This window comes from Danio rerio, chromosome 3, assembly GCF_052040795.2.
Source record: "Danio rerio strain M-AB ecotype USA chromosome 3, GRCz13ab, whole genome shotgun sequence".
Classification (NCBI taxonomy): Eukaryota; Metazoa; Chordata; class Actinopteri; order Cypriniformes; family Danionidae; genus Danio; species Danio rerio.
In genome coordinates this window covers 58,042,376-58,061,149 of record NC_141023.1, presented here as the reverse complement: position 1 = coordinate 58,061,149, position 18,774 = coordinate 58,042,376, and the positions used below count along the sequence as shown (strand labels likewise).

The 18,774-nt window shown below is 37.8% G+C and overlaps 1 protein-coding gene across 6 annotated transcripts in view; it reads right to left on the bottom strand.

Annotated features, from left to right (window-relative positions):
• Positions 1-18,142, bottom strand: part of icam3 (intercellular adhesion molecule 3) — a 29,534-nt gene extending 11,392 nt beyond the window's left edge. For 3 of the 6 annotated variants that reach the window (XR_015481333.1, XR_015481334.1, XM_087245237.1), the window contains exons 1-4: positions 17,853-18,142; positions 13,996-14,259; positions 13,570-13,893; positions 13,161-13,394 (exon numbers count right to left, since the gene is read on the bottom strand). Coding sequence is in view for 3 of the 6 variants with exons in the window: in XM_087245237.1 (XP_087101363.1) it covers positions 13,161-13,394; positions 13,570-13,893; positions 13,996-14,259; positions 17,853-17,940 (910 nt within the window). In the remaining 3 variants the exon portion in view is untranslated. Of the gene's footprint in view, positions 1-474; positions 668-8,067; positions 11,742-12,231; positions 13,395-13,569; positions 13,894-13,995; positions 14,260-17,852 lie in introns of those variants that run through there. The other 3 variants (XM_087245238.1, XR_015481335.1, XM_087245239.1) reach the window with 3 other exon arrangements.
• Between the last annotated feature and the right edge of the window lie 632 nt (positions 18,143-18,774).

Here is an 18,774-nt window from a genome sequence, read left to right as displayed (position 1 = left end):
TAAGCTGTGAGACAATATGGTTAAATTAACGGTCTAACACTTTATCAGCTAACAGTGAAAATGACCACGTTACCACTTGGCACTAAAACAAAAACTGAGATGTTGCTTCTCATGAGTAGCATCCGGAGCCTGTCGTTAGCAAGTATAACTTCATTGAAATTCCAAGACTTAAAAAAGCTGGAAGACCATATATCTACGATTGCTGACAAGTTTAACTTTTATGGCTGGCTTTGGTTAACGTTAAACAGCTATGACAATGTTAACAAACACAGTGTTTTATCTTGTTTGACAACGTTACTCTATCGCTATTTAAACAAAGTTACAGTCTTGTCTGAAGCTATAGTAGAGTGTCTGATCAATCTTTGGCGTATTAAAAACACCATTCACAAGTTTAACACCGAAAACTGTTCTGCAAATACACAATTTCTGCTTCAGGGCTGGAAAAATACAACACTCGTTATGTAAAAGTCCTACCATCCAACGCAAACAGCCGCCACAACAGATCCAAAATTAGACACTTGAAGAAGAGTATCCGCTCGCGCCGCGCCATCATTTAAGCGGCTAATATATCGACACCGCTTTTAACCAACAAACAGCGTTTAATTGTTCGATCAGAAACACACCACACGGTCTCGGACCCTTCATTTATCGCAGGAAACCACTGCCCAGTCTTCCCTCGCATTGCTGGCTGTGTTAGTTAATGTTAACCCTCCCCCACATCTCTCTAAAAGTGCACGTTCAACTTTATTCATTTGCACCCTGACACTTCAGATCAAGGTTTGGAGAAAGAGAAGAATCATTTATCCATGTTTTGTGCCTTGTTTGAACAGGTTTAAGCATTATAAAAGCACCATACTGAGAAGCCACAACTCACTTCACCCCATTTCCCTTCATTGTCAACACCTCTTCCAGATCAGATATGCATAAGGGTGGGTCTGTATAAAAACACACACAGTAGACTATGGAATGCTGCTTGATATGGATTATATCACAGCTTTCTATTTCATATCCACAGAATATGAGTCATTCTGGAGCCCCTCATTCAGTGACTCATAAATTATCTATAGCTCGACTGACTGACACAGTTTCTGTCTAAATATGCATATGAGATTTATGAGATGGAGTGCTCACATTTTTTTTTCCCAAAAAAGGACATAAGTCCTGGTTTGCTTTGCATTCAAACTGTCATAAGACCAACATGCAAAACAGATTTTTGATAACCCTGGTGAAAAATCCAGCTTAAACCAGCCTAGGATGGTAGGCTGGTTTTAGCTGGTCGACCAGGCTGGTTTTAGAGGGGTTTTGGCCACTTCCAGGCTGGTTTCACGACATGTCCAGCCTGGTTTTAGCTGGACAGGCTGGGAGATGACCAGCTAAAACCAGCTTGACCAGCCTAGCCAGGCTGTGAGCCCAGCCAAAACCAGCTATGTTTAGCTTAAACCAGGATGGTCAAGCTGGTTTTAGATGGTTTTAGCTGGTCACCTGACCAGCTAGGACCAGGCTGGAAATGGCTGGAAACCAGCCTGGAAGTGGCCAAAACCCCTCTAAAACCAGGCTGGTCGACCAGCTAAAACCAGCCAACCATCCTAGGCTGGTTTAAACTGGATTTTTCAGAGGGGAAATATGGGATGATATTTATCAGAACTTGTGTAATGCGTCAAAGGAGCACAAGAAAATGGTCTGGCACAAATGCAAGATCTCCTGCGGGAAGACACAAATCTCACACCATTATATCGATCTGTATGAAAGAAAAGCTATCTTTGAGAATCCACCATGTTGATGGGGTTGGATTTCTGTCTTCAAATCCATCCCAGAAAGCATCAACCCCAGGTAGCAAAGAATTTTGGCATAAATCTGGCAGAGCAAGCATTCATCCAGCACTGCCATACACCATGTGGCCTGGTTTGGCAGAGGTGGCACCATCTGTAAGGCGGTACACAATACTTGGGCCAGATGTAAAATGTAGTATTTGGCCTAGATGTTAATAATTGATAAGCAGGCCATGTAAGCTGGGCCTATCTTGACCCACATTTAAAATACATTTTTATTATATTCAAATAAAGGTCGCTTCGAGAAAAAGTACGGCCATAGCACGCGTACAGCGCAAAGCTTTATCGGTTTATCAATTTCATTGCAGTCGTGACACACCAACATATCTGGCCCAGTTCAGGCTTAGTTCTGGATTATTACCTTGGCTTAAGACTTGACCCAGATATGGGCCATGTTTGGCCCTTGTCTGGAAGCCAGACTTGGTCCTGTCAAGTCTGTGGGCCAAGTAAAAGCTGATTGTGTGGGTCAGAGCAATTTTGCTCTCTGAGACGTTTATCCTTTCTCAGTATCCTTTTTCTCATTACTTTACTAATATGATTATTTGAATCAGCATTTAATCTTGAAATGATTTTGACTAATGGATAAAGTTAACATTGCTTAATGTAAGAATATTCAGAGTATTTGATTCTATCTTTGTCTGTCAAATCTCTATTTTCACGAGCTCTCAAATCAGTTGAGAGGACATGGAGACCTCTTGAGTGGACCTGGATTCTTGAAGAATCGTAAACAACTCTTCCTATTGTTGTTTGCTATGTGTTAAAAATGTCTAACGTGATATTTCCTATTTTAAGTGTTTATCTTTCCAAGTAAATTCCTTTGTATGTAAGCTGACAGTTTGGATGTAGATTGTACCAGTTTTTAACCAATTTTGACTGCTGAGAGTACACTCAGCCTTGGGTAAGAAACAGATTGTACGTTCAGTGTGTGTGTTCTGTTCGTTTGTGGATCCTTTCACAAGTCTGGCGTCAGCTCTAAACAGCTCAGTAGCTGTCTGACATTTGCATGCTTGAGATATTTAGATATTGCTGAATGCATGCACCTACATGAACATTTTCTAAGTTCATCTGTGTTTTAACCAAACAGGCTAAAACACCTAAAGTTGAAGTCAGAATTATTCGCCCCCCTCTGAATTTTTTTTTCTTTTTAAAATATTTCCCAAACGATGTTTAACAGAGCAAGGAAATTTTTTGCAGTATGTCTGATAACATTTTTTCTTTTGGAGAAAGTTTTATTTGTTTTATTTTGGCTAGAATAAAAGCAGTTTTAAATTTTTTAAATACCATTTTAAGGTCAATATTAGCCCCTTCAAGCTATTTATTTTTTCGATAGTCTGCAGAACAAACCCATCGTTTTACAATAACTTGCCCAATTACCCTAACCTGCCTAGTTAACCTAATTAACCTAATTAAAAATAAATCAGTTATTAGAAATGAGTTATTAAAACTATTGTTTAGAAATGTGTTGAAAAAAATCTTCTCTCCTTTAAACAAATTGGGGAACAAAAATAAACAGGGGGGCTAATAATTCAGGGGGCTAACGATTCTGACTTCAACTGTATATGCTGACACAGTTATGGATGTTATGTAAAAGTATAATTGTTGATATTTTGAGATTCATTGCTAGTGTTTAAGCTGGCCTCTGCTGATGAGACTGCAAAATATCTTCAGTAAACTTAATCTGTTAAAAAAGTTAACTGAATCTCTGACTCCGGCTCTTCTTCATCAGACTGGTCATTCGTTGGGTTCAAAATGTAATTTATTCCTACACAGTTTTTATGGTCAAATCTAGTGATATCAGAGTTTGTTTGGAGGTGGAGTCAGTGTCATTCTTTAAAATTGGCATGAAACTGAAGTTAAGATTGACCCTTTTTGCTCTACTGTGACGTACAATGGCTTAAAGCGGTCCTGAAATAAAGAAAAAAAATGTAGGGCAGTTCATAATTTCATCCTTTGAGAACTGACTGGATCTTTGATATATGGGTGTGGCTGACAAAATGAAAGAAGATTGGTGATTAGATGAAGGCAGAGCTAAAACAAGACATGCCCTGATAGCTCCTCCCAAAACACATTCCATGTGACCAGAAGTTAAAAAAGTTAACCCATGTAAATGCAGGCACTGTCGTTAGCAGCAGGCTAGCGCAGAAATTCAATTAAAAATACTGGGAAAAAAAAACATTTCCATATTTTAAAAACATGTCGCGGAAAAATATAATATAATACAGTGCTTCTTGGTTGGTCTGATACCACAGCCAGGAGGTGAAGATCGCAAGTTTTTTAAGAAATCAGATTTTAAATGTGCCGATTTTGTATGGGACTACAATTAACTAGAAGCCCTGGCGCTGGCTCACTGAAATCAAAAGTCTGTAAGCATATACCCCACTGAAATGCAGACTTCATGAAAATGGAGGCATCACTCTCCTCAATCACTCTCTGAGTGGTCTTCTGCACTATTATGTATTGTTCCCCGATTCGTCAAGCACCTCTCATGTGACCATTACACAACTGGTAGATGGCAAGTATGAATGTCAACAAAATTTGAAAATGCCAAGTGAGTGTGAATGCATGTATAAAGCATTTTAGGGTCCAATTTTCAGCCAGAATGTAAAAGTTTTTATGCCTTTTTCATGTTAGTTTGCATGTCAATGTCGTTTTTTTGTACTGAAAAGACAAATCTGAAAACTGGATACAAAGCAGGGTGAATTACAGAGGGGTTTGACCCACCTAATTAATGCTCAATCCCCTCTTTAAAAGATGTCAAAATAAAATGTATGGGCAGGGCAGCCCTTACATACTGACAAATAGTTTTCCCTGATCTGTATCTTAATTAATAAAATTAATGATTAACATAAAATAGATAATACAAATATACATTTGACCACCCCTATAATGGTTCATACCATTATAGGGGTTCATGGATTATCACGCCAATCAGTCTTTACAAAAATCATTCGAATCATTTGAGCTGATTACTTCAGAGGTTACTGTATATCATGCATTAAATATCTCTCAAAACAATGAAACCTTAAATGTCTTATTAATAAATTTGGTGCCATTTAAATAAAAAGATTAACTTGATTTCCTGAAATCTTACCAAAAAAGTTGACCCCCTGATTGCTAATGTATAATTCACACCCTGATACAAAGGGAACGTTTTTGAAAATGATGACATCATGCTAATGCATAGAACCAGGCACGTGCACACATAGGGCTCAACCTGTGCAGTGCACATGCCCTTTTTAGTCTTGGATAGAAAGTGCCCTTCCAAAATGATCAAAAGTGCCCCCGCGACGCGGCACACCCTCGGTCCCGCCCTTCAGTAGGCGCGCGATAACACCGCTCTTAAGTAACCCCCCCCCCAACTCTTCAAAAAATTTATCCTGCACATGCCCTTTGGACAGTCTCTGCACGGGCCTGCGTAGAACGTGTTTAGGTGAGTCAAAGAGCTTAGAATGACCAAGAGGCGACACTCTAGTGTATTAAATAAATCTAGTGCCATTTTGGAATGAAAACTCCAATCGAAACAGCATATTATAAGTCTGTAAAATAAACTATTAAAAGTGCTGATGTTTTTGATAACAAATGTTGTATTGTTGTCTTTCAGGTTGTATTTCGGCTTTAATGTACTTTTTAAATAAATGAATAAAAAAACAACGCAGCTGCTTGCCATTGCGACAGTAATGAGATCCAATGGACGGCCGATCACTTTCACTCCAAAATGGCGGAATCCGGGGCTGTTGATGGGCGCTGCTGTTGCAATGGAACGTTCTATTGGGTGTCGCCTCTTGGTCAATCTAAGCTCTTTGGGTAAGTGTAGATTGAAGGCAAGTGTGAACAAACACACATTGGTTGGTTACATGATGTTGTTGTTCAAGTGTTTGTAAACAAACCATCAGCAAAGTGTGAATTTCCTACACATTACATCCAACAGCAGAGACGCACCGTACAAACATAGCAAATTATACATACACACCGGTGCCAAGCTGCCACCGATACATCCTCATTTCCCTACAGGTACTGTTTACTAACAAGGGGACAGCGCCAAATACTGAGTAATACATCACTAGAGATCATGCAGTGTCTGTGGTCAGAGCCTCGTTACTGAAGTGTTACAGTTAACAGAAGCAGATCTGTTGTACCAGCAGGCAACACTCCTCAGACCAAGCTGAATAGGGGTATTGTTCTTGTCAAGCATTGGAGAACAGTGTGTGGATTACTAATAATGAAGCTATTGAATCACACAAGCGTACACATACTGACATTCAGAACTTATAGAGTTGATAGCTTTGTTCTGTTTAACACAAAAGAATATGTTTTGAAGAGTACTCCAATGACTTCCATAGTAGGAAAAAACACTATGGAAGTCAATGGGTGCCAGCTATCAGCATTTTTCAAAGTATCTTATTTTGTGTTCAACAAAGAAAGGAAACTCAAATAGGTTTTGAGCAAATGGAGGGCGATTAAATTATAAAATTCTGTGAATAAACTGGTTGGTGGCACCCATTGAGTTCCATAGTAGACAAAAACACTATGGAATGCAATGGGTGCCAGTCATCAGCATTTTTCAAAGTATATTATTTTGTGTTCAACAGAAGAAATAAGCTCAAATATGTTTTGAACAAGTGGAGGGTGAATAAATGACCACACAATTCAATTAATTGTTACTTTTTTAATAAACATTTTAAGTATAAATAGTACTTTTCACAAATGTTAAAAAATTTACCCTTTAAATTTACCATTAAAATTATGTTTTTATTAAAAACCTGCTGCTGTTAATGTCTGTGTAGATAAAAACATCTAAAAGTGGGTCATTTGTACTTACACATTTAAAAAAAAATCTTTGAAATACCATGTTTTAAAGGCTTGACCACCCCTCTAATATCAGTTTTTGGTTAATAATTATTAACTATATTAATTTGTCCAAGGATAATTCTCACAACATTAAAGCTATCAGGGCCTGGGAAGAAGAACTTGACTTAGAGTTTGAAGATGACTACTGGAGTGCAGTATTGGACAATGTGCGCACCTCCACTTCATGCGCTAGACTCAGTTTTTTACAATTTAAAACGATACACAGAGCTCATCTCTTAAAAGCCAAACTTTCTAAAATGTATCCTAATGTTTCAGATATGCGCGATAAATGTACACTTTCACCATGTAACCTTAGTCATATGTTTGTATTTTATCATAAGTTGCAAAATTATTGGATTACTTTCTTTAAAATAGTTTCTTATATTCTGGGGGTCAAGTTAACTGTTTACCCTTTAATCGCAATCTTTGGTGTTCCCTCTCAGTGTCAACCTATAAAACGAAGACAGGTTGCCAATGTGGCTTTTGCAACTCTTCTCACTAGGCGCAGAATACTGTTGTCTTGGACCTCTCCACAACCCCCCTCTATTTCATTGTGGCTCAAAGATTTGGTCTTCTTTTTAAAACTTGAGAAAATTAAATACAATATCAGAGGTAGGGGAGAACATCTTTTTGAAAAATGGCCACCATTTATTATATTATTTAATCACTTAAAAACCTTAGATGTGGATTGAGTGAAGGTGCATGTGTATGTATGTATGTATGTATGTATGTATGTATGTATGTGTTTGTATATGGTTTGGTTTCTCTGTCTTTTCTATTTGTTTTTATTTTATTTATTTTATTTTATTTATTTATTTACTTATTCATTTGCAGATTTTGATTGTTTTATTTGGGGATTGTTTTGTGGTTTGTTATAAAATGTAAAATGCTATTTGCAAGAATAAAAATTCCATGACAAAAAAAAAAAAAAAAAAAAAAAAAATATATATATATATATATATATATATATATATATATATATATATATATATATATATATATATATATATATATATTAACTATATATATATATATATATATATATATATATATATATATATATTAACTATAATTATTATGTGAAAGCTGATGACATTTTTAACTAAAATCTTTTATATACAGATATCAGTAAAAAATTCAGTGTAAAGCGACTTCTTTCTATAAAGTTGGTTTATTAAAACACTATCCTTGGTACATTCATTTAGAGTCTTGCAACTCAGAATGTGTGTGTATGCGTATTTACTTCATTAAAACTCATTAAATCAGATCTGAAATCACTGCAGTATCAATCGGCAAAACAAAGATCAAATATGGATACGTTTGCTTTAAAAACAACAGAAAGCATTATACTTCACGGTTAAGTGTATTGTTGTTACTTATTTTAAAGGAATTGGTCATTCAAAAAATGCTTTTATTTACATGTTATGAATAAAAAAATTGTGTACCGTGCGTAACAGACAATGTGAATTTCAGATTTACATTATATACAGAGGATTTAGATTTAATTAGAGATATTTACATCAAATGATCACAAGTAAAAAAATATATAAAAAAGTTTATTCAACTGTGTGATTTATACATTGTTATAAATAAAGTCACTTTGGCACTGATGGTCCCATAAAGAACTTTGAAAATCCATAAAATCTTTTCATTCCACAAAAGGTTATGAAGTGAATGAGGCTCTATAGATCATTAAAATGTTCTTCACACTAAGAAATAATTGGTTTGGCTTGTTAATTGTTCCCTGAAAAGTTCTGTGTAGAATTAATAATACTAATAATTATTATTATTATATCATGGCATCTCTAAAAAAAATGTTTACCTCTTTAAAAATTTATTTTACTGTAAATTTTGTTTATACTCAGGAATATATTTGATGTACCTCCCAGAATTATACTTAAGTCATACTTAAGTACAGGTGACTTATACTTACAGAAAAATTAAACTAATATTATTGCCCTCAACTTGTACTCAATGTTCATTCACTTATTTTCCTTCGGCTTAGTCCCATTATTCATCAGGGGTCGCCACAGCGGAATGAACTGCCAACTTATCCAGCAATGAAAAGAGCGAATGTCCTTCCAGCTGCAACCCAGTTCTGTGAAACATCCTAACACACTTATTTGCACGCACCAAGGCCAATTTACTCATTCATTCCTTTTCTTTTGAGCTTAGTCCTTTTGTTTATAAGGGGTGGACCACAGAGGAATGAACCGCCAACTTATCCAGCATATGCTTTACACAGTGGATGCCCTTCCAGCTGCAACCCAGTACTAGGAAACATTTATATACACTCATTCACACACATACACTATGGCCAATTTTGTTTATTCAATTCACCTCTAGCACATCTCTTTGGACTGTGCGGGAATCCGAAGCACCCGTAGGAAACCCACACGAACAAGGGGAGAACATACAAACTCAACACAGTAAGGCCAACTGGCCTAGCCGGGACTCGAACCAGTGACCTTCTTGCTGTGAGGCTAACCACTGAGCCACTGTGTCGCCCATACTCAGTGTTATGATGGATACTAATTTTCGGTAAACTTGACCCTTTTGGGTCATTCTGAGTGTTGTCATTTTCTGGGATGTGAATTTTAGTGTCATTCTTATGTCGGCCCTGCATAACGGAATTATTTGTAAAACATTTTTGGAAGGTTTAACTACTGGAAAACATATTTATTTATTTATTAATTACTACTACTAAACTAGTGGTTTACTAAACACAGTTATACACTAACTAGTTGTAAACTCAAAGTTTAACACATTATATATATATATATATTTAAACATTCTCTTGTTAGTTTTAAGCACCTGGTTTTAAATAGGTCAGAAATGTACAGCATCTAGTGCCATGTCCCATAATAACTTCAGTGTTTATCTCAGACGATTATAATAAATGTTCAGTACAGATGATGAATGTGTCCGAGACATATAAATATAGTTTCTTTATACACGGTAAAACCCAATAAGTTAAGGTAACTCAAATCGTTTGAGGAAACCGATTGCAACAAACCATTTAAGTTTACAAACTAATCCTGATGAGTACTTTGAACTTAATCCATTTGAGTAAACTAAGAAATTTGAGCAATAAATGAAGAGACCTCAAACCAACTGAGTACTGTAAAAAAGTTAAGGCAACTCAAACTGTTTGAGGAAACCAATTGCAACAAACCATTTGACTTAAAAACTAATCTATGACTTAAAACTAAGTATGTGAGTACTGTGAACTTACTTCATTTAAGTTGGAGTAATGAGGTGTTTAATAAACTCATTATCTTCAACACTGAGTTCAAAACACTTTTCAAATGAGTAGAATTAACTTTCAGTACATTTTGAGTTAAGGACACTCATTTCCTTTTATAAAGTTGACTGTTGGGTTTTACAGTGTAGTAATCTATGCAGAAATGCTGAAAAAGTGTAACACTGCTGCTAATACATTTGAGACTGGTCCACACAACAACACTTCACATTTCATTCTGACTGATCTGACTGTGAGGTTCAGCAGATGAATCAAACTCAGCGAATCATAATCACATTGCTCTGACAGAGTTCCTTCATGGGGTCTGTGCTGGCTGCGCTAAGAGTCCTTTAGATGCTTTGGGCTTCTTGAAATTATAATGGCCCATCTTGTTTTTTTTGTAGCAGGTGATGTAGATGTAGATGAAGATGACTGAGATGACCAGCAATATGCCACAAACAATGCCGATTATTATAGGCGTTATATTCTCTGTGTCAAAAGAAACAAACACACAAGTAAATCAGCTGATTCGGGAAAGAAATCCAAGCCAATATAGCAACCAAATGTAAAGCAGCCAGTCTGAATAACATAGACTAGAGAAATCCAAGCAAGACACCAACGCTGACACAATCCACAAGCCAGAACACTTAAAATGTATCCTTATAACACATCCTCCAATGATTAGACTACAAGCAGACGTTACACGGCCCACAGACCATGTGCAGAAGCACAAACCAAAAGAGAAGTCGCAGTGGAAAGTGAAAAGCATTGAGTGGAAGTGGAGGGGCGTTCGATGGCGGAGGGGTGTCGCGCACAAAAGTGAAAGTGAAGAGCGGGGGTGGGGGGGGTGGGGGGCTTGTTGCAGACGAAAGTGTAGAGGGTTCGGGAGTTGCAGTAGAAAGTAGTGATGGGTCGTTCATTTTGAACGAATCTTCAATACGACTCGGGAACTACAAGTCCTCTCAGGGAGTGATTCGTTCATCCGCACGTGCGCACATTTGTGCAGGAATCGTTAATTTCAAGTCTTCATCACATTGGCAGAAGCCAATCATATGCGTTTAGAGCCGGAAAAAGAATTGATCCGCTCATCTCTCGAGTCCTCTATCGGGTCTGAGTCACTTGTTCATCACGAGCCAATCATACACGTTTAGAGCCGGAAAAAGAATTGAACCGCTCATCGGGTTTGAGTCATTCTGTCACGTAAACAACGAACAATCATGGCTCCTATCAGATTAGACTGTGTGCATTGATTAAGATTATATGTGACTGTCAGGGTAACGTGAATGAACCCCTGACATTTAAAGATATGAAGAGGTGAGCTGAGCAAAGAGACAACACTACCTTCATAGACAAAAGAGCAGGTAAACATTCAATTATTATTTTCTCCTTCTTATAGTATTCTAGTTATGACATATTTGTCGTGCGATCAACCTTTTGGGTTAGTTGTAGATGTGTTTGGAAGCAATTCGTAACATTTTAATTAGGGGTGTCAAAATTAATCATTTCTTCGGTGCACTGCGCTACAGACACGGACAATTCGGTATCGGTTCAGTAATAATCATAACCGGTTATTACTGACATCATTTACCTCATATGCGCTCTGTCGCGAGGGAGGCAATCGCGAGTATTTACAGCGCTTTAACTACTTAAAACTCATAAACTGTGAACAATTTCACTGTGTGTGTTTGCTGGATCAGTCTTTCACTGACATATATAACAATAGCCCCTATATTACTGAGATCGAGAGAATGAAAGTAGCCTACTCCATTTCTCTCTCCTCTCTCTTGCTCTCGCTCTGTCTCTCTCTCTCTCTTTCTCATGCGCTGATGGTCGTGGGGAGTGGAGAACATGTGTCTGATTCCAGCGACGCTCCAGGAACAGACGAGTCTTCATTGAGGCCATCTTCCAGCATAAACCACGGCGAATGAAGTTCTGCACAAGACTTTTGGCCAGCGGAGAAATTAAAATGGTCGTGCCCAACTGAGTCTGGTTCCCTCAAGGTTTTTTTTCTTCACTCCCATCAGGTGAAGTTTTTTTTCCCTTTCCGCTGTCGCCACTGCCTCGCATGGTTCAGGATTGGTAGAGCTACGCATCGATGAATTTGCTCTTCAGTGTTTGAACTCTCAGTAATGATTAAATCACACTGAACTGAGCTAAACTGAACTGAACTTAAACACTAAAACCTGAACCACACTGTTCCAGTTACTGAACCACACTGTTCCAGTTACTATGACCATTTATGTGAAGCTGCTTTGACACAATCTACATTGTAAAAGCGCTATACAAATAAAGCTGAATTGAATTGAATTGAACAAAGTGGCCCATTTGACCTGCTGGCGTGGCTTTTCTTCTCTTCTCGGCTGTTTTACAGCTTTACTTTTGCATACAGAAACGAGCGTGTGTCTGCAGAGTTTTCTCCACCGTGTCTATCATACATCAGCTGTGAGATCGCCGCTGCCGCCTGCCGCTTATCAGTATCACTCATCTGTAAAGAACGCAGCGTGCAAGAGCCAATCGCAACCGTTTTTTTTGAGGGTGTGACCAATCAAAGAGGTGTAAGAGAACTAGACAAGGATCAGAAATTGAGCTGGATATTTATTATTTTATTTATTCATTGTATTATTTGCTAAATGCTTGTTTTGTTTTAAGTTACAGTTTATATATCTGACTGTTTGTATTAAATGACAAAATTGTATTACAAATAATATATAAATATAAATATATTCATACATTTTAATACAAGAAATGCTGCTGTGAAGAAAATATAAAACTGTGTACGGAAAGCACCGTCAATGCACCGTGATGCACCGAAATATCGAATTGAACCGAATCGATGGCATGATAAACGTAACCGAACCGAACCGTAAGACTAGTGTAGGTTCACAGCTCTAATTTGAATAATATTTTGGCAAATTGAACCAAATGAACGAAATGACTCGAAAAAAGATTTGTTCATCTTGATGAACGAGACTCAAAGATCCGAGTCAGTAAAATGATTCGAACTTCCCATCACTAGTAGAAAGTAAAAGTGACCAGAGGACGGGGGAGAAAAGCCGTTAAGGAAGAGGGCTGGGTAAAATGAGGTGCCGGATCAGATTTCAGAGGTGCCGGATTCGGATATGGCGTGTTCCTACACAAAGTAAGCCCTGACTGTCACTAATGCCAAAGCAGACTGAAATTACTGCGGGAAACTACTCATGAAAGCAAGCTGAAGGTCAAGTATAAAACAAATGCATAGTTACCTTGAATGACCACTGTCACTGATCTGCTGGAGCTGCCGACGGCATTGGTTGCAGTGCAGGTCAGATTCTCAGCTGTGGACTCTGTTATAGTAAAGTTTTCACCATTAACTGTGTTTGTGCCGTCACTCCAGCTGATTGTTGGTTTTGGATGTCCTTCCGATTTACAAACTACCACCTTTGAATAGCCTCGTACCACAGACACTGTGGAGGGCAGTTTGTGGATGGTTGGTTTAACTACAGGAAAGAGGAAAAAATAGACATTTTAAGTTTTCAATTTTTATTATCAACTTCATCTTGAATTATTCTAGAAAAGTTACATTCTGTATCTGATTTCTGTAAGTGCTACAGTTACTTAAAGTCTGCTTGCATTTGGTCTTAACAATAAATCACAGAAGGTGACAGAACTCACAATGTACAGTAATGCTGAGAGGTTCAGATGTGTTTTTAGGATGAGGTTGAGGTCCTTCTTCTCCCAGGTTCAGCTCTGCTTCACATCTGTACTGAGCTCCATCATCAGCTCTGTCTGGATGGATCGGGAGTCTAATTATTTTATTGACTGGACTCTTGGTGTTGTCAGTAAAGTTGGTTTGATTCACCAGAGTTTCTCCTTTGTACCAGTTGACAGTGAGATTCTGAGCAGGAGCCACATTATGAATGTCACACTGGAGCTCATACTGGTTTCCCTCTGTCATTGCTTGATTCGCAGTGCTGATGGAAACACTGTCTGGAGTCTCTGTGGAGGAAGATTCACACACTCTAAAACCTGCAGTCATCAGCCTACATGTATTAGATATATTTCAGAGAATGAACAGATAATAATAAGAGAAAAACTTACTGTAAATAGTGACTGGGAGAGCTACTTCACATTGTTGTTGTTGGCCATAGTTTATGTAGCAGAATGGTGGCTCTATCTCCCAGTCTGTCAGCTGTGACACTCTCCATGTGATCAGACTGGCTTTGGACAGGGGCACTCCTCCCTTAGTGGATTCCCATCCCATCCCATCATGTGTGACTGAAGTGCTGCAGTTTACTGATACAGAATCACCGTACCTCACGACAACACTCTGTGGGCTGATTTGAAGAGGACATTCTAGTGCACCTGTTAAACACAATGAAAAGCAGGTTGTGTTTTCAGTATTTTAACAGCATCACTTATACTGCTGTGCAGCTGAACAATCAAGAAAATCACAGACCATTCTGCAAACAACAGCACACAATTTATATGTTATATTATGGATGTGTGCGCTCCCTGCGCTCCGGGTCCCTCCGTTGGTGGCAAGACCACTGGATTTCGATGCCAGTCGGTCGGCGAGTAAATGAATATGATGAATGAAAACACACAGGCATGTGCGTATAGACATGCGTTGTACTGCTGTACAGTAACGTGTCATTTGTTTGTTTTGGTTGTCCTAATTTTAATAGTTTCGTGATGATGTGATGGTGTGCTTTATCTGTATGATTCTCGCTGAAGTGGGCGGTTTGAGTGACGTTCGATTCGGGGGATGTTCTGGGGGCGGGGTTTGCGTGACGCGCTGCGAGCCACTAGCCCCACAGTAGAAACGCGACATGATTGCGGCCTCATTGCTCAACCTCCCGGGCGATTGGCCCGGCCTGGTCCGATATAAGCCCTGGCTCGCACTGGCCTGATAGTGGAAATGCGGCTAATGCCTTTCCAGTTTCAGTTTCCTTTTTAGTGCACTGGACAGAAAACTTACTCTAAATGTAATATTTAATCCACCTGATCTTAATGGATGATCAATGATCAATAAATAGCTAAATAGTTTGAGGATTTTGTGAATAATAAGATGAAAAACATAATCAATAAGTTCCAGCATCTTACATATTTTGTTATTACATTCTGACCTCAAATGTTTATTATATCACGTTTAATACTATAATGTAATTGCATTTGCTCTCTGACAACACACAGCACAGAAGATTCATCATTGTTAATCCTCACAAACACAAAGATTAACAAAGAAACCATTCACACAAAATACTGTGACTTTTCAGGCACATATCTTTCCAAAATATGCATTATTCATTCATTTACGTAGCAATGCCCTAGCAATCACCTAAGAACCACTCTGAACACCCTAGCAACCACCTAGCAATGCCCTGGCAACCACTCGGAATACTCTACAAACTGCTTAGCAACACCTTAGCAACCACCTGGAGAACCCTAGCAACCACCTAGCAACGCCTTAGCAACCACTTAAAACATCCAAGCAATGACTTAGCAACTACATTGCAACCACTCAGGACACCCTAGCAATGCTTTGACAACTGCCGAGCAACCACTCAGACCACCCTAGCAACCAACAAACAATGCCTTAGCAACCATTCAGAACAACTAAGCAACTGCCTAGCAACCACGCAGCAACAACCAAGCAACAGCCTAGCAATGCCTTAACAACCACCTAGTAACCACTCAGAACACCCTAGCAACATCTTAGCAACCACCTAGCAACACCTAAGCAACCACTCAGAACACCCTAGCAACCATTCAGAACATCCTAGCAACCACTTAGCAACACCTTTGCAACCACTAAGAACCCCTATCAACTGTCTAACTAGAAACCTGCTTACCTATTTGTAGTTATGACTGTTTTAAACTTCTTCAAATCTACTTTAATTATTTAAACTTTAAAACTACTTTAAACTTTCAGACGAGGCATTCTCAAACACCATAAAGTTTGTCTATAAATTTGACTTTTCTGGTTTTTTAGCATATCAGTTACAGATTATAGCTGAGATCTTGTGTCAGAATTGGTCAAATAACCACATGATGTTATTAACGCTGTCACAATAATAAATGTATCAACTTATTGCATAGTACATGAACACAACGTCAATAATTTTTGATAACGCAATATATATCATCCATCGATGTCAGGAATAATCTCTAAAAAAGGCAATTTTGGAGTTTTGCTGATTTTTAAAATATCACGTAATCAATAATAAAAACTTACACACTTCATATGCATTAATATTTTCCTCCATGGTATAAGGTAAGATTTTAGGAGCCAACATTAAAAAAAAAAGTATGTATATATATATATATATATATATATATATATATATATATATATATATATATATACACACACACACACACACACACACATATATATATATATGTGTGTGTGTGTGTGTGTCAAAAAAACGAATATATTTAGCTTTTGTCACAGTTTACACGCTTTAGGAACCTAATTTTAATGGACATATATTAACTTCTATTGACAAACGACTACTGTATAAAACACTGATCCCTATCTGGGGAGACTCACAAATGGTAATAATAAATGTTTATTATGCGAGTTATATTTTCGAAAATCACAATTGCATCATCATCATCATCATTATCATTTTCATTCGCTTATCCGGGGCCGGGTCATAGGGGCAGCAATCTTAGGAGAGAAGCCCAGACTTCCCTCTCCCCAGACACTTCTTTCAGCTCCTCTGATATAAGTTATAAATATATAAAAAATGTAATAATAATTATATTAGAAGGATTTATTGGTCAGTGTTCCTTCAGCCATCGTTTGGAGATCTCATTTCAAGATGTCAACTGGAATGAGACTTAAGATCTCCAGAAGTTTTTGTATAACAAATAAAAGTAGATATCATTTAAAACTGTTCATCGTTCTGATGAATGTGCTTTCTGTAATGCTAAAGAAGAGAGTATTGCTCATTTATTTTATGATTGTATTTATACACAATTATTTTGGTGTGCTTTTTTCTTTTTAGTTAAGCAGAGAATGAATATTGAATTGCAATTCAAAGATAAGTTTTTTTTTATGAGAATGCTGTTGATTTAAAAACCTGGTATATTGCTAATTTGCTCATTATATGGAACATTTTTTATTCATAAATGTAAATGGGCAGTGAAAACACTTTCACTCACTTTAAAATAGAAGGTAATTTACCTGTGTACAATAAAATATTAATTATCTTAAAGCCTTAAATCTACTATTTGAATAATTGTATTTTTTTATATTTCTTATCGTATTTATTTTGATATCAATTTAATGTTATGTTATTGCCCTTGTATCTGTGTTCTAAATTGCAATAAAAAAAGCGAAAGGGATCTAAAGGAAACTTTTTATAATGAAATGGTATCGCGCCCCCTTCTGGAATTTGAAGACAATATTTAGACTTCAACATTTACTGAGCAGAGTCGTTCGGTGCCAAACACAAGAGAGGGAGAGAAAACACGACGTTACATACCTTGTTTTCAGCTTCTGTAAAGTTAAAATCAGCCTAGCCTACACAACTTTGCGTCTAAAACCACCAGCTTTAAACTTCAATAATCGTATTTTCACTTGACGTGTACATGTTCGCCTGATGGTGTAACCATGGCAACATGGCTTAAAATACACAATTAGACAGGTAAATAAACTTAATCTATATATAAAATCTGAGCCACGATAGTAAATGTATCGCCTATTCTCTCCATCACCGGCTAACGGGACTTTCAGCCAAGTTTCTCTTTCGGTCCGGTACTTACATAGACTCTTTCTCTTTGTTAGACGTGAAAGCTATCAAATGAAGTGCCATTATGGATTACTAGCGTTATTTCTGTATTCCAAATTCATCCACAGTTGTTCGGGTTAAACCGGTAACATGCAAAACAAAGTGGCGCAGTTATTCTCTAGCAAATGTAAACAATTAGAAAGCGCTTAACGTTACCTGCAACTAGTGAGAGAAAACAAATTCCGAGTAGTCCTATATGGGACATCCGTGAAGATTTGCCGAGAAAGAACGACCCTTTCTGCATTTTCAAACTAGGTTCAGCTCGAGTCCTGGGCTTTAGTATTGTCCTGTCACTGTTGTAGATCTGGTTACACTTCGACCACTGAGAGAATAAAAGTGAGAGTGAGCAGCGGTTTAATCAGCGGAACTGCCCCTTCCCTTGTGTAGACGAGCTGTAATGAAGATTACTGGAATGTCCCGTACTCTTAGGGGAGCAGCAACTGACTAAACTAAAACTCCGTAGCTCCTTCTTATTTCACGGTATTTCACTTCCAGTTTTACATTCACATGACCCACCGTCACACTGGAAATCACCAGAAATTCAGCAAAGCTTATGATTTGTCATGAAGAGGATAGTTCACTAATTACTACACTACTACACAACGAATAACTTACACTAAAAATGCTGGTTTATTTAATTCCAAATTTGGTAAAATATGGGCAAACTCAAACGATATGGTTTACATTTGGTCATTGAATCGCCAACTTATCCAGCATGTCTTACACAGCCAGATGCCCTTCCAGCTGCAACCTACTGGGAAACACCCATCCATTCTCACATTCACACAAACACCCATAAACAATTGCCAATTTAGTTTATTCAATTCACCTACATCGCAGTCCACCTATACTGCCTTTGGACTGTGAGGAAAACGGGAGCACCTGGAAGAAACCAAAGCCAACATGCAAACTCCATACAGAAACGCCAACTGGCCCAGCCGAGAGTTGAACCAGCGACCTTCTTGCTGTGAGGCAACAGTGCCAACCACTGAGCCATCGTGAAACCCAAATAGAAGTTTCGAACAAAAACATAATTATTACATCCGTGTAAATGTGTCTCCCACCCCAAATCATGAAG